General features: G+C 40.4%; 1 protein-coding gene across 1 annotated transcript in view; it reads right to left on the reverse strand.

Annotated features, from left to right (window-relative positions):
• The window catches only part of sti (sticky), a 252,717-nt gene that overhangs the window by 132,437 nt on the left and 103,904 nt on the right, over window positions 1-16,376 (reverse strand). Inside the window, exons 15-17 of the mRNA XM_068230935.1 lie at window positions 14,319-14,428; window positions 5,182-5,389; window positions 1,812-2,020 (exon numbers count right to left, since the gene is read on the reverse strand). Of these exons, the coding sequence (XP_068087036.1) occupies window positions 1,812-2,020; window positions 5,182-5,389; window positions 14,319-14,428 (527 nt within the window). The remainder of the gene's footprint in view (window positions 1-1,811; window positions 2,021-5,181; window positions 5,390-14,318; window positions 14,429-16,376) is intronic.

Below are 16,376 nucleotides of genomic sequence, written 5' to 3' on the forward strand. Positions count from 1 at the left end.
TTAAAACATTGTAGAAATATCTTCTGTAAAAACAGATATAGCAACGACATTTATTTTTGTGTAAAATTTTCGTTTCCAAACTATTGTGATAGAAAATTATATTCAGTACCCATCAACATTTCTGATCTTTATCCTGTGTATGTTTTTTTCTTCTATATGATGATTAATTTTAATTTACTTTACGTCACACTGACACGGATAGATCTTATGACGACAATGGGACAGGAAAGGGCTAGGTGTAGGAAGAAATTGATTGTGGCCTCAACTGAGGAACAGCCCTAGCATCTGGTTGATATGAAAATGGGAAACCATGGAAAACAATCTTCAGGGCTGCTGGGGTTCAAACCCACTATCTCCCGAATGCAAGTTGACAGCTACGTGACCAAAATTGCACAGCCACCCGCTCAATTAATGATTATGTATTTTAAGGTCAAGTACACACAATAACTAAAATTTACAGCTGGATTAGAAGGTACTGATTTATTAAGGATATTTACTATCCCAGTCATTATCCCATTTATTATTTCAGTTTATTTTAAGGTCATGCCTTTGCTGGTGGGACGTAGTGCTTACAGTGCACAGTGTCTTCTGGTATGGGCTATATCAAATTTGTTACTTTCATTGACCTGTCACAGTCTCATCCTTGGCTTTGACAATATGAAAGTGACTGAGATATGAGTGATGCTAGTAATACCATTCCTTATGCAGCCAGTCCCTGCTATGAATGGCATGAAAATATTGCTCATAGGGTCGGCTGGTGCACGCATTTCAGTGGGCTTGGCAGACTGATATGTAATAGGAACTTCTGGCTCGGTGAGGAAAGCAATGGGAAAATACTTCACTCCTCATCTCCCTAGTACGCCTCTTCAGTGATGCCCAGGCCATCTAGGACAGCTGATGGCGGAGCTGTGGAGGATCCAACCAGCCTTAGTGCTGAGGATTGACCATACATATTAGGGTCAAGGACAATATTCTTTTTACAATTATGTGTACTTGAGTATGTAGAGATTAAACCTGTAATTTTCAGGTGTATGTAGAAGTGAGAATACTAAGAATTATTTGGACCAGATATCGTAATAAGAGCCTTGGGACTTGAAAGTAATGCATTATCTTGTCATTTTGATGTAATGAGTATGATAATCACCAATTAAAAGAGTTTGGCCTAAAAATGAATCACATGAAAACAGCTGTTATGTCAGTTAGCAGGCAAATATTACACACAAACATTCAGTCCCATGCAGTGAAACAGAAAGAAGTTAACAATGCCCAGTATGGTGGCAAAACTGTATCAAGAGGCAGTCAGCCCTCTCAAAAAGGTGCTCACTTTTACCGTCAAAATGTCATCTGGGACAATCAAATTCCTAGGAGAGCAAAAAGAACTCTTTATCAGGGCTACTTCTTACCAATAACAACATACACCCTTGAAACTTTCACCATTAACAGCAGAGACAATAGTAGGGTAGAAGCTGCAGAAGTGAAGTTTTTGAGGTCAGCGTTCAAGAAAATGGGAAGGGATAGGATTTAAAATAAAAAGACTGATCAAGAAATCCAAGTAAAACAGTCTCTTTGAGAAATTATAGCTGCATCAATGTTCAAATAGTTTGGATAAGTCAAGGGATGAGTGGCAACAGAATGACTTGAGAAAGATCTGGAAGAGACCAAGAGGCCGACCAAGAAAAAGAGCAACCACTCGATTAAAACAGAACCTGGAAGGAAGATTAGTGAAATGGTGCAAAGTTCAAGAGGAATAAATGTACATGGATCTATAATAACATTAGAAAATCTAAGGGTATGGAAAGTGAATTACATACTTTTCTTCCAAGAGCTGGCAGCGATCCTGAGCCTCATCCAACTCTCGACTTAATTTGAAGTTGGACTCTCTCAAGGAATGGATCTGAGTGAGTTGCTGAGTTGATTCCTCCTTCAAGCTGGTCAGTTCTCCCTCTTTGGTTTCGAGTTGTCGACGTAGACCGCGCAGGTTCAACTCTGCTGAACCACACTTGTCTTCCAGCTCTGTCACCTTAAATGTACAACAAAATAAATTTTCAGGAGTAAGTGGTTTATAAGATTTCCTTGATACATATTGAACACTACAAATTATGGATGACCTGTTATAAATTATATCAATTATGCAGTTGTACTAGCAATTCAGCTAGAAAACTAGGGGTTTGTTTCACAAACTGGAATTAAGGAATATAATCAACAGCATTTCCTGGAATAGCCCGCCCGGTGGCCATAGTCAAGTCTTTAGAATCCGACACCATGGTTAACTGGCTCAAGTCACATTGGTGGGCAAATACTTCACCATCAGAATAGGAGAGGTAGTGGTATACAATTCATAATAAAAACAGAACAGAGCGGCGAATTACCATGTAAGCACACATGGATACAGTTCACAGAAAAGAAAGGTTTCTTCTTCCATCACCCTTGTCCAGTGAGCTCTATTTCAGCCCCCTTTTTGTCCTAATCCACTTTGAGGCTTCATATAAGCTATTATTACCCAAAGGCATTTTATACTACCTGCCAGATTTCAAAGAAGCAAACCCCAACCTGGAGAATAGATGCTAAATGCTGGATTGCAGTGGCATTTGCTACACTGAGGAAACAGCACTCATCTAAAGGACTTCCTCCGCCCAAAGCCACTAACCCCTTTAAAGAGTCTGTTTATTTAGTGCCGCCTAACAAACAGCACTAATTCGCTGGCTGTACAGTCAATTCCATCTCGTAGCAGATAATCCTGGCCAGACACTCATTAAAGAAAGACATAGGACAAAAACTTTCAGCTGCAGCCTTTGTCACTGGACAGAAAAAGAATCACTAAATTACATGCCAAAAGCCTAGGTTAAACCCAAACCTCTACTGTTCATGGCAAATTGTCCATTGAGCACCCCCTTGGTAGTATTCGACAAGAGTATAGGCTAATTCCATTGTAAAGAGTCCATTAAAAATGATAAATTTTCCAGCCAACTCATGAGTTTAAGGACAGAAGGGAAAGATGGACAAAAATGGTTGAGGAACTAGTTTTTAAGTATTCGAGTAAAAAAGCCTGGAGCCTTGTGAAGAAACTAGGAGGCCATTCTCAAAAATCACAAGCACCTCAAGAAGTCAAACCAAACCGAATTATTCAGATGTCCAGGGCTAAATCAGACAAAGCACACTCAAAAGGAATCAGAAGAGACCTGTGAAAACTAAGAAAATCATGGTCCTCTATACGAGAGATAGCATCACCATTCACTGTAGATGAAGTTACAATAGCCCTTCAAAGCTGCAAAATGGGAAAGGCATCAGTCTTTGACAACACTCACAATGAATTCCTCGTTCACTGTGGTAAAAATGCTATGAAATGGCTTGCTGACATCTTTTCATTCATCCAACACACAGGACAACTGCCACATGAGTTCAAGAGATCAAAGATCTTTGCTTTCTTGAAACATGTAAAATCGCTCAATGCTCCCGAAAGCTAACGACCCATAGCATTATTAAGCTCAACCTATAAGCTACTGGAACGACAGATCTACAATAGAATCAATTCAAACATTTTCAAGGTCCTCCCCGCAGTTTTTAGACCAGACCGAAGTACTTGCTCTGACGACATTCACTGAAGCTGGATTTGAAGAGAAGCTAAAAACTGGTGCGGTATTTGTAGATCTCATGGCTGCTTTTGAAGCTGTACGGAGGGATGGGTTAATGTATAAACTCCCAAAAACCTTACAGTGTAAAAACACTAGAAATTTAATCAATCGCATGGTTTCAAATAGAATAATTCAAGTGGTTATGAACAATACCCTGAGCAAACCAGGACGACTAAACAATGGACTCCCAGAAGGTTCCATATTAGCCCCTCTATTATTCAGCATTTATCTCGCAGATATCCCAGAAACAATGATATTTGCATACCCACCCAACACACAGTATTTAACAGCCTTGAGGACACGCTAATAAAAGATCTCTGCTTACTGACAAATTTCTTTCAGAAGTGGCACCCAACACCTAGCACAACCAAACAGAAACATCTTGCTTTTATCTGAGTAACATACAGGCTCAAACCACCTTGAATGTGACTCTCCATGACAGCATTTTACTGTACAACCCTAACCCAGAATATCTTGGTGTAACACTGGACCGGACACAGTAAACATCTCTCCAACCTTGCAGCCAAACTAAGTACAAGATACAACATCCTATCTAAGCTATCTGGAAGCACTTGGGGATCTACAGCGGCAACTTTAAGTACTTCTGTGTTAAGTCTGGTGTATGTAACTCAGCTGAACACTGCTCTTCCGCCTCGCTGAATAACACCCACACCAAGAAAATTTTGACACCGTCCTGAATCAGTGGTGTCATAAAAACAACCCCATTGAACTGGCTTCCAGTCCTTATCCACATCCTTTCTCCAGGTCTATGCTGCATGAACAATCTTGTCCGAGAAACAAATAAAATTGATTATTTTAACCATGATGGTTCAATCTGTCCGTATTGACTTACATTCAATCTATGAAAACACTTTCCGCCTTGTCAATACTTTATTATATTACTTCCCACATATGTTTCAAGAGCTCAACTGCTCCCTTCCTCAGCAGTACAAAACATCAACAAAAATCCTTGGACTTACTATTATAATCTATGTCTTAATTCTACACTATACTCTTCATTGTACAATTTAAACATCCCTAGTATTACTAAAGTCTTTTCTTACTCACATTTTCCAAATTTGTAACGTCTTTTCTTACCCTCATTTTCGACACCCTCCCCTTCTGCTGGCTCAAAAACTGATGAAAGGAAACTACTGTGACTGTGAACCTGGAATGAAGGATGGACTGCTAAGACTCCCAATGAAATTCAAATCCGACTGAGGTCAGATGTGATATTTTACACACGTGAAACCTAATCCATAGTCGGATATGCTAGTAAAGGTGTGAAGAAGTGATTTTTCTTATTTTGTGTTGCTATTGAAGCTTATAGCAGCAAGTCTAAGGCAGACCCTCAGATGAAAATGGACAAACTGGATGTTCAGTGGTTGTGGTGGTTGTGGTGGCATAAGCTCGAAGCAGCAGGCAAGATCCTCAATATCCACTCTTGCTCACAGAGCCATGTTTTGTACATCCCTAGCTCAGTTAATTAAAAAATGTTGACAAAAACTGTTCAAAAATATATCATAAAGTTAAAATGGGGTATATGTACCTGTTTAGTAAGGTTCTCAGCCAGAGTCTTGTAATCCTGCACCTGTTTCTGAAGAGCAGTAATATCTTCCTTGTGGGTTTCAAGCTCTGCCTGCAACTGTTGTAGTTTTGTCTCTGCTCGGATACGTAGAGACTTCTCTTCATTAGTAGCTTGGCGAGCTGACCGCACCTCACCTTGCAGGCTTTCCACCTTAGACTCAAGAGTTTCTCTGAAACAAGCAATATAAATCTTCTAAACTTCTCTCTCGCTATTAAATGCCTTTATATTTCTCACAATTCACAAATCAAAGTCAAGTTATGTACTCATATTATTATTACTAGACCGAGGATTTGCATAAATGCATGTTTTTATTAAAGCATCATTTATCTTTGCATTTTGGAGGATATACAGTCAAACATTAACTACTAGCTGTTACTCGAGGCTTTGCTCTCGAGGATTCCGTAATTTGATAAAATTAATCGTTCCTCGGTACTGCACTAGAAGACATTATATGAAAATCTCTAATGTATAAAAACTCACTGAAAAATTGTGTTTCATTTACCCCCGAACCTCTTCGTAAACCATATTTGTTGTATTGCCTTTTGGAGCTAACGTGACCAGGCTACTGACAGAGCTAACTCTGTAACATGCGACATGGAACTCTACATACGAGAAACAGTCCTCTCTCAAGTCGAAAACAAAAAAATATGTGTTTGTTTATTTTTAAAGGAGATTCCTAACACCAATTTTCACATCTGTCAACTGTTCAGTTTTTAAGATATAGATACTCTCATTTTAAAATTTCACCCCTCTTTTCATCCAATTAGCAGCAGAATACACAAAAATCCTTCCTTAGTCGGATATTACACTGTAAAACAGTAGAACCTCAATTATACGTTCCCGGAAACTACGTTTTCCCGTATTATTAGTTCAAATTACGTGGTCCTGCGAGCATTCTAATTAAATCACATTGTAAAAATCCTGCATTATCCGTTCCTCGAAGAAACTATTTCCCGGATCAACAGACATATCGTCTATCATAAGCCTACCCACATAAATCGCAATCTTCATGCAGATTCTCACCACCACCCAGCACAAAAACAAGGCATTCTCACGACACTTGCCAAGAGGGCGAGGCGAATTTGTGAGCCATCACATACCCAGGTGGAGATGGACACGCTCAAAGTCACATTCAAGGGTAATGGTTACAGCGATTTGCAGATTCATAGAGCCTTGCGTCAAAAAGAAATGACCAAGCAAAGCTCACAGAAGGAAGAAGTGAAGGGAACTACCTACTTGCCTTACATTCACAACCCCACAGATCGAATTGCCGAGGTCCTCTGCAAGAAAAATATAAAAACCATGTTTGGCACAGCCACTAAAATTGCTCACAGTCTCAGTAAAACCAAGAACAAATTGACCTCACTTTTACATCCTGGGATATACGAAATTCCCTGTACTTGCGGTAAGGTATACATCGGCCAAACATGCCGGTCATTGGTACCCATATCAAAGAACATGAACGTAATATTCGTCTCAACCAGCCAGACAAATCGGCAATAGCTGAGCACGCTTTATCGTCGGGTCATGATGTCATGTTCCAAGATGTTCGAGCTCTTACCCACACTAGACACTACAGGTCCAGGATTATACAGGAAGCTGTGGAAATACATAGAAATACTAACAATTTCAACAGGGACACCAGCTATCAATTAAGTAATACCTGGTTGCCAGCCATTAAGAATTTATGTAAGTAGTTCCCTTCCCTGTCCTTTCACTACTGTTATTTCATCTCGGTGTTTTCCAAATTTGTACGTTCCTCATCGCCAGATGTTTCATTCCAGGCTTGTGTCTATGTCATACACCTGTCAATGTCATATATTACGTAAACACATGTGAACCGCTTAGACTCATTCTGATGGTTCGGTCAGCTTCCACTTCGAACGCTAGCATTGTGCCATGTCCTGGGAGCCATTTGGTGGCGAATGAACGTACTATTTCCACTTCTATTATAACGTCTAAATTCAAAGAGTCATTGTTTAAGAAGCCTTTCTCGTGGACAGTCGAGATTTCTTCTGAGGACGCAGAGCACAGTTCTCTGCGAAACGTAAAGAATTTCACCTTATTTTCTTGGTATGGCATAAGCCCAAAAGCCTATACAGTATCATGTCTAAAATATTGTATTGTTCCTAATCAGGTTTTGTTCTCTGGTCTAACATTTGCATGAACATCAGCATTACCATCATACTGTGCAACTGTAGCCAGAGACTTGTCAATTCCATTTCCAGTTTTAAACATCCATCCGAGGCTTGTATTATAATTGAAAGCAAGTACAAATTTACTCATCTGCTGACCTGCTAAGCCTAATGCACCTGAGGATTTTCTTTCAGGGTTTACTCCCTTAGCCTTTGAAGATCCCTCTTCTCAACAAGGCAGTGGTTTCCTATTCTAAATTTCCCCAGAGAGGATGGGTTGTCTCATCCACCATCTTTTGCCATTCTGAAGGTCTCCTTCTCTCCCTAAGATGCTGTTAAGATCCTCACCCGTAACCCTGGGCATGGGTTCCACGTTATACCCCGTGAGACTGGGTCCCTACCTGAACTTAACTCTCCTTCACGCCGGCCTACTGATGTGGAGGATACCCAGCCCCGCACGCGATGCGCCAGACAAGAATTACTCAAGTGAGCCGGGTTAATGGTTGTGTATGATGCTACAACCAATTGTACCCGTACAAAATGACTGTACAGTGGAACCTCGATTAACCGTTCCCGGAAACTACGTTTTCCGGAATATGTGTTCAAATAGTTAATAATACATTAGTTTAACTCTATTGTAATCACAGTTCAATACGGATCTATCACAATGAAACTTATTTCATTTAATTATGCGTTCAAATTACATGGTCCCGTGAGCATCGTAATTAAATCACGTAAAAATACCATATTACCCCTTCCTTGAAAAAATGATTTCCCGGATCAACCGTCCAGAGATTTCAGTCCCATCAATGCTAAATTCTCAATCCATCGTTTTTTTAATAAACTGTATCTCATGAAAGTACGGTATGGCATACTTATGGATCTTGGCGTTAACGCACCATCATTGCAATAATTAGAGTAAGTACTGTACTGGAAAAGCGATCGACAGTGAACTTGCATAAGGGACCATTTTAGAATCGCATTCAGGTGGTATTGTTTAGAGAATCTCAGAAATCATAAAGCAGAGAGTGGCCACAACAAATGTAAGGAGACATGGCAAATTTCGACAGCTCTGCGTGAAGACGGAACGAGTTTCGTCAAATGTTCGCACTTATAAAACGCCCACACTATGTCCAGGGTTAGATGTTTATATTGTAATGGTTATAGCGTCTGCCATGCTAACTCGCTACGCGCCGGGGGCGTCATCGTATCGGCCCCACACCCGTTACGCTCGAGCGCGCCAATCCCGAGCAACACTTGGTGCTAGGCCGGCCCTCTCGCCTCCGTCCGCGGCCCCACAGCAGAGGACGACGGAAATTACTCGACTATTAATCTGGAGTCTTCTATCTCACGAGGTTCCTGGATACATCTAGCATCCGGACTGTTCTGGAAGGCCCAGAGCAGGTATATAAGGAGAGGAGAAATTTGGAGTGACAGTCAGTGAGTTAGACGGAGTTAGTAAGAGTGAGTGAGAGTGAGATTGAGTTCGCTGGAGTGCAGTCAGTGATGGCCTGGGAGAGTGCAGCCTGATGGAGTATCTGCTTGTTGGAGCTAAGGACTCGTTCCTGTTTCCCTGACGTCGTGTGTGTGAGAGTCCCTTGTGGCCGGCTGCTGGAGAAGAACCTTGGGTGTTCTGGAGCAGCGAAGAAGGGAACACTGAGTAATGACGTGTGTAGACTGCGAACGGGGTTCGACAGATTGAGTGAACAGCGGATAATAATCCCGACCTGCGAGACTGACGTGTAGGCTGTGGACCGTGACCGCGCTAACGAGAGTGGCTGAGAGAATGTACTGTAAATAATCGATGACCCCCCCCCTCTCTGTGTGTGTGTGTGTGTGTGTGCGTGCGTGTGTGTGTGTCATTGTAGATGGAACATGAGAAACTAAGAGAGAAAGCGCGAACCGTGTGAGTGTACTTGCGTAAGTTGTAATCTCGGATATCGTCTGTGTGTGTGTAAATCTGTAATTGTAGTGCTAAGTTAATAAATCTTAGAAATAGGACGCTACCAGGTTCTGTACTCATTTATTCATTTATCTAGCCCGCCAACACGTTACAATATTTTTACTTTTTTCGATCGTACTGCCGAACATGTTTTCAGCACTTTCCTCAGGGCACTGTAGAGTAACTGGGCTTTCAGGCAGGAATCGAATTTGAATATTATTGTACACGATTATGTTATTGAGACCAGAGCAGATGTTACTCCTTACATTTAAAAAAAACTATGGGAGGTCTTGGGATTGCCTATTACTATTTTGGTCCTAATGTAAGACTGGAAATTTCAAGTTTTCATGTTAAAATGCAAATAACCACAGTCGTTTTATTTGCGCATGTTATATTTAAATGGTTTGTGTCATTTCCAACTCGTACTGACATGTGCAGCGAGCGCGCATTCCATATGGCCCTCTAGGTCACGAGTAACAGTAATTTCTGAAGTTTTGATGATATTTTTTTTCTTTTTCCAATTTGATTGGATTAGTGACAGGCAGAATTCAATATAATGCATTTGAGAACTTTTGAGAATCGATACTTACATTTGAAACCATGTTTTCAAGTTCAACATAACCTTTAAATGTCGATGTGGGCCTAATTTACGCGGTACAAGATTTCCAGAAACTGACTACGAACAGTGTAACGGAGACCAAATTACAATGGAAGATTAAGAAAAGAAGGGACTTCGCCATCATGTTTGGCGCTTTTGTATCTAATGTGCGTTATTTTATTAGATGAGAGAATTAAAAATTGTTTTTAATCGAATTTTAATGTTATTGTACACGATTATGTTCTGGAGTTTTTGAGGGGGTTATTAGATTTTACGAAGAGTTTGGCTACTGGTAATCAAAGTTGCTAAACTGACGAAGATTCCCCTGTAAAACTGAATATAAAGTATTGAGATTTTGAATCGCGTACCAGTAATTAATGCAGTTTCGTGGTCTAACATGCCTGCCTCTCATCCAGAATAGTGTTGGCTACTGAATGCATGATTCAAAGCAGTGTATCGATTCATTCAAGTGTCCGAGTGAATCGATTCACAGGAACGGCGAGCTTACGGCACACGATTCAGCTTACTCCCAGCGGACAGTGCTGAGTGGCGCACTCACTGGACATTGACGGGGAGCCGAGCTTCCGCTGCAGCGAGACATACAGTACAGTGAGCCATGGTACACCGAAAGAATCGTGAACGAGCGCGGCTCAGTGAGACACAAGATCACATGGCTCCTTATCGGCTCACTGGACACGCAGAGAGCCGAGCTTCCGCTACAGCGAGACATACAGTAAGCCATGGCACACCGAAAGAATCGTGAATGAGCACGGCTCAGTGAAACACAAGATACACGGCTCCTTATCGGCACACTGGACAGTTGGACACTGGCAGAGAGCCGAGCTTCCACTGCAGCGAGACATACAGTGAGCCATGGTACAGTACACTGAAAGAATCGTATGCTATAATGGATTCTCGAGCTCAGCTCATTTGAAAATAATACCCATTTGCATTCACTGTCCTCTTCTTACAGGGTGGTTTAAATAATAGATGGTTTTATTTGCAGTGTTAAAAAGGTAGTCAAAACATAATTCTGAAGTAGCTAGTAAGTAGGTAGGCTATTAGGTTATACTATTTATTAGTTTAATGAATCTTAGTATTATAACTTAGTTGACATTTGACAATTAAACTCTACTCTAGCCTGCCATATGACTATGAGTCATGCTCATGACCACTCAAAAGTACTCGTTTTATATTGGGAAGAACAGCTCAGTATTCTCTCAGTTCATATGTCACATCGTTGCAGAAGACTCCAATCATATGTGGACAGACGCAATAACTTAACCAACAGTATGTTGAATCAGAGAACCAGCGGGCTACTGTACATCTCGGGTAGCCTATACAAAATATGACGATTTAAAAAATCCTCAGCTGATAGAAAAATACCTATTTTCAAAAATGACGGAGCGAGTTGTCGTAGCTATGCGCTTGCGTTCGGGGGATGGTGGGTTCGAATCCCACCCTCGGCAGCCGTTAAGATGGTTTTCGGTAGTTTCCCCATTTTCACACCAGGAAATGCTGGGACTGTACCTTAATTCAGGCCATGGCTGCTACCTTCCGAATCCTAACCTTTCCTACCCTGCGTCGCCAGAAACCTTCGATGTATTAGAGTGACTAGCATTTTCTTTTCTAAGAAAGGAGTTCATAGCATGAAGACCAGATGGCAGCTGCGAGCACTGAATGCTGTTGCTGCTGTCTTACCAGTACATACTACACAGATGCAGTAGGAGCGGTGACTAATGTGCCGTGAATCGGATCACTGTATCGATTCAGTAACGTGAACGGAATCAAATGAATCGATTCAGTAAAATGAATCAAATGTCCCATCACTAATCCAGAAGACCCGGGTTGGATTCCAACCAGGTCAGGCAATTTTACCTGCATATAAGGGCTGGTTCCAGGTCCACTCAGCCTAAGTAATTACCTTTAATTGAAGAGCTATCTAATGGTGAGATGGCGACCCCGATCTAGAGAGCCAAGAATATCGGCCGAGAAGATTTGTCACACTGACCATGCATGACCTCGTAGTCTGCAGGCCTTCAGGCTGGGCAGTGGTCGCTTGACAGGCAAAGGCCCATTGGAGCTGTAGTTTGGTTTGGTTTAGGAGTTTTTGTAAGATTATTATTATACATATTTCATTTTTGTGATGTTTAGCCAAATTGTTGATGGTTTTCATTCCCGGATTTTCCGTTTTCCCATGTTGTATGTTTTATTTTCAGGGTCCCTTAAAAAACGGAGAATCGAGGTTCCACTGTACTACACAAGTTAACAGATCTTCACGGGCAAAGAGATTGCAGTACGCCTTATGGACTCAAGATAAAGATGAAATACTGTTTAACACTTGGTTTTCTGATGACGCCTATTTTCATCTCAATGGGGCAGTTAATAAACAAAATTAGCAGTTTCGGGCTACAAAAAAACCAGACATTATTCATTTTAAAAAAACACAAATGGGAAAAAAGTGAGTGTGTGGGTAGATCTGTCAGGTTGTGGGTTAATTGGACCATTTTTCTTCAGTCAGTTAATTCACAGCGATACAAGGACGTGCTGGAGAATGAATTCATGCCTCAACTTCTCACTACAGACCTCAAGTGGTTTATGCAAGATGGTGCAACACCTCACACAGCTAACAATGTTCTGGGGTTGTTGAGGGGAGTATTTATTGTGTGTTCGTGTAATGTATCATCGTTGCCTACAATACAACAATAATGGCGGATTCTTCTGGCCTCCTTTAATCCTTGTGATTTTTTTATGGGGCTATTTGAAAGAAAATCTCTTTGCTTCAAGACCTCAAAGCCGCATGGAAATGCGTGCTCGGATTGTGTAGTTCTGCAGTGAAATTCATGAAGACCTGTGACGCAAAGTCATCAGAAACATGCGTACTCTTCTCGAAGAGGTTGTCCGCCGCAGTGAAGGCCACAGTGAACATGTGATATAGTGAAACGTATTTCCAACTTCCAAGCTACCTGTGTCTAAAATTCCATTACTGTTCTGTGAAAAATAAAGTTGTTATTCTAAAATTAATTATGTCAACTATTTGTGTACCACCCTGGTATGAAAATTACAGTATATGAAGCTGTGGAGACTGTCCTTGCCCTTTTATGTTTGCATGCTTGTCCTCTCCTCCAATTTCTGTCGCTCCCTCTTCCCACACTGACCTGCCACCATTGTGATTGTCCTATTGTTTCTTCTCTCTCTCTCTCTCTCATCAACTCATTAATCCCCATTCCGCGGCATAGCAACAAGGAGAGCACTTTGCTCGCTTTACTCGCACATGACATGAGATAACAATTGAAATTAAGAAAATAAGAATTAAGAAAATTAGTAATTAAGAATTAAGAAAATAAGCTCGTACCTTCCAAAAATTTTAACATTTTCATAGCCTGCCATACTGAGCTCTTCGAAATCACAGCTTCTTGTCCAAGTCATCTTAGGGATTTTGTAGGCATATGTTCTAATCTTTCGGCGATTTCATTTAATTTTTTCTCGTTAAGTACACGTTTTTTAACACTTTGCTTCTTATTGAGTAAAAAACCAGTTCCTCTCAATTTGTTTACAATATTCCACTTGGTCTCTCTACGTGGAGGGCATACACCTGGATGTTGTGTTACAAATTGCCTAACAACTTCCCTGCAAGACTCTGTTTTCACATAATTATCGTACATAAATACCCTTTTCTCTACCATGTACACGTGTGGAGGCATTATGAGAATTATATTCGAAGTAACATTTCACAACTTGAGAGCAGTTGGAGCAACAGATCAACACTTAATATACAGTACATTACAAGCATGGACCTGAACTGCGAAGTGCGCGCATCCCGTGCTGTCGCTGCGCTGTGTAACGGGAAGTGATGAGTCTATGAGAGACAGATAAGCTGGGTGCGCCTGCCGGCCCACCGATGAGAGAAACTCACTGTATATATACGTGAAACATGCATGTGTGTTTTCCATCCCATCATGCTACCAAAATATGAAAACACTGTGATTTTGTCTATTTCTTTGTGTTCCAACGTCACCAACAAAGAAGAAATCTGTTAATGCGAGAAATCATGTAAAACTCAGTAAAGCAGCCAAATTCTACCACATATTCCAAAATGCCAAATACAGCCTGATATGACTGATCATAAAAGGCAAGACAGAAGGGATACATCGATGTGGGTGGAGAGGATTATCCTAGGCATGGAAACTCCCACGACGAGACAACTCAGATACAGGAAGCACAAAATTGGCAAACTTACTCAATAATAGTTGCCAGCCTTCTGTGAAGAGACAGCACCAGAAGAAGAATGACAGATTTAAGCTTGGCAAATTACAGTAAGTAAAAAGTTAACAATGTCACAATGTCATTATATCCCACATCTAATACACTCAAACACAAACTCACTAATTAACAACTGTTGTAAGGAATCTTAATCACTTACTTGTCAACAGCAGCAGTCTTCTCCTTCTCTGCATAGGTGGCTGTGAGAGTTTCATAATCCTCGAGCTGTTCCTCCAACATCGTGCAAGTCTCCTTCAGGACGTTCAAGTTCTGGAACAAAGTGCATGTTTCAATATGTGCACCAATACTATGATACAGACAAAATATTTGCAAACTTATGTCCACCATAGACCATGTCTCAACACCACATACTCCTTGGTACCTTTCTGTCACAACCCTTTCTTTTTTCCTACCAACAGATTAACTTAGCCTTGAGAAGACAAGTGAGAGCTAAATTTCATGAATGGTGGTGGCCTTAAATCTCCTAAATAAACACTAATATCAGTGGAATTAGTCATGCCCAGACCAAGAGATATTCAATCATAATCAAGAAAGCAGCCATTGATCAACAGTAGCTAAAGCTCAAGAGAGCAGATGTCTTAGGATTTCTTTTATTTAAACTAGTAACAAACATGTCACAAATTCCAATTCATTACTTACAATCTAAACATAGCAAAAATGACAAAAAAAACTCTCACTAAACAGAAACCCTTATTGTTAAACCAAATTGGTTGTCATTCTGATGGATTTCATTGTTTCAAAGCCATTTCATTACAAAAATATTTATGCTTTACTATGAGATAACGACTTCAGCTAAAGCTTGTCCAATAAGAGGAGGGTTCTGATAGATAAGGCCATTTCAAAAACTACTGCGAAAACAACGGGGAACTGCGTTGCAAGATACCCATCAGCTGATTTGTCGTTGAATCTCCAAATGGCATTTCTGAGTCAATTTTTGTAATTAAACTCTGTTTTTTGCTTCCCTAAGTTACAAAATTTACATAATCAACCAATAGCATGCATTCTTACTGTAATGATACTGCCATAAAATACAATATTATAGGCACGTAATATTAGCTGAAACAACTACATTTGTCAAAATGCATAAAGAAAACGGGCACTCAACAAAGCCATTATGATGAAGTAATAACCTTCCTGCAATACATATATGTAGGCTTCTGCATGGACTGACGGCTGTAAATAATCACAGATATTAACCTAGGTAATTCTAAGCAACTGAATCATGTGGAAATGCGCAGGTAAATAACAGCTGACTGAACGATTGCAGCGCTCAAATGTCAATAACCCTTCTCTTACTGGACAAGCTGTAAATTGTTTCATAGATCCTCTCAGCATGGTAATATTCATTTTGCTGTTCTGTTTTTCTAGTTACAGTAAAACCTCGTTAATTCGAAGTCGTTGGGACTCAAAAATCGGACTTCGAATTACGTGATTTCGAATTAACCGCCAATTCGCAATTCAGAAGTACCAACCCTTGCCGCGTTATGAAATATTCTAAGACCCGTTACTGCATGCAGTTAACCTTGATTCACAGTTTATACCTTTCAAATGCCATGAAAAAAGAACTATTTCCAAAAAGTATCCAAAAAGGTCCATTTACAGTATTCAAATAATGCACTTGCATATCTCACTGGCAAATATAACCTCACGCAACGAAAGAAAGAAAAAAAAGCACGATTCAAAGACGTGGAGAAATCTATGCTGGCTCCCATGTGCAAGTGCTTTATTCATTGGAGTACTATACTGTATGCATTTTAGATGCCTTGTATTTACACAGAAAGTACCCGATGCCCTTAAAATCAAACTTTCCTATGACTCTATCCTTGTACGATTTCCCGCCATGGCACTTTTCTCGTACTTCAGAAATGTAAACACTTGCCGCGTCACAAAGTATTCTAAGACCCATTAATACATGCAATCACCTCGATTCACAGTTTAAACCTTTCCAATGCCATAGAAAAACTATTTCCGAAATGTATCCAACAAGGTGCATTTACAATGTTCAAATAATGCACTTGGATAAATCACTGACGAACATAACCTCATGCAACGAAAAAAAAAATCACACAATTCAAAGACGAGGATAAATAATGCTGGTTCCCCTGTGCAAATGCATTATTTTTTGGATATCTGTACTGTTTGCATTTTTAGATGCTTTGTACTGGGATGGAAAATGCCCGACGCCCTTAAAACGTAG

This window comes from Anabrus simplex, chromosome X, assembly GCF_040414725.1.
Source record: "Anabrus simplex isolate iqAnaSimp1 chromosome X, ASM4041472v1, whole genome shotgun sequence".
Lineage (NCBI taxonomy): Eukaryota > Metazoa > Arthropoda > Insecta > Orthoptera > Tettigoniidae > Anabrus > Anabrus simplex.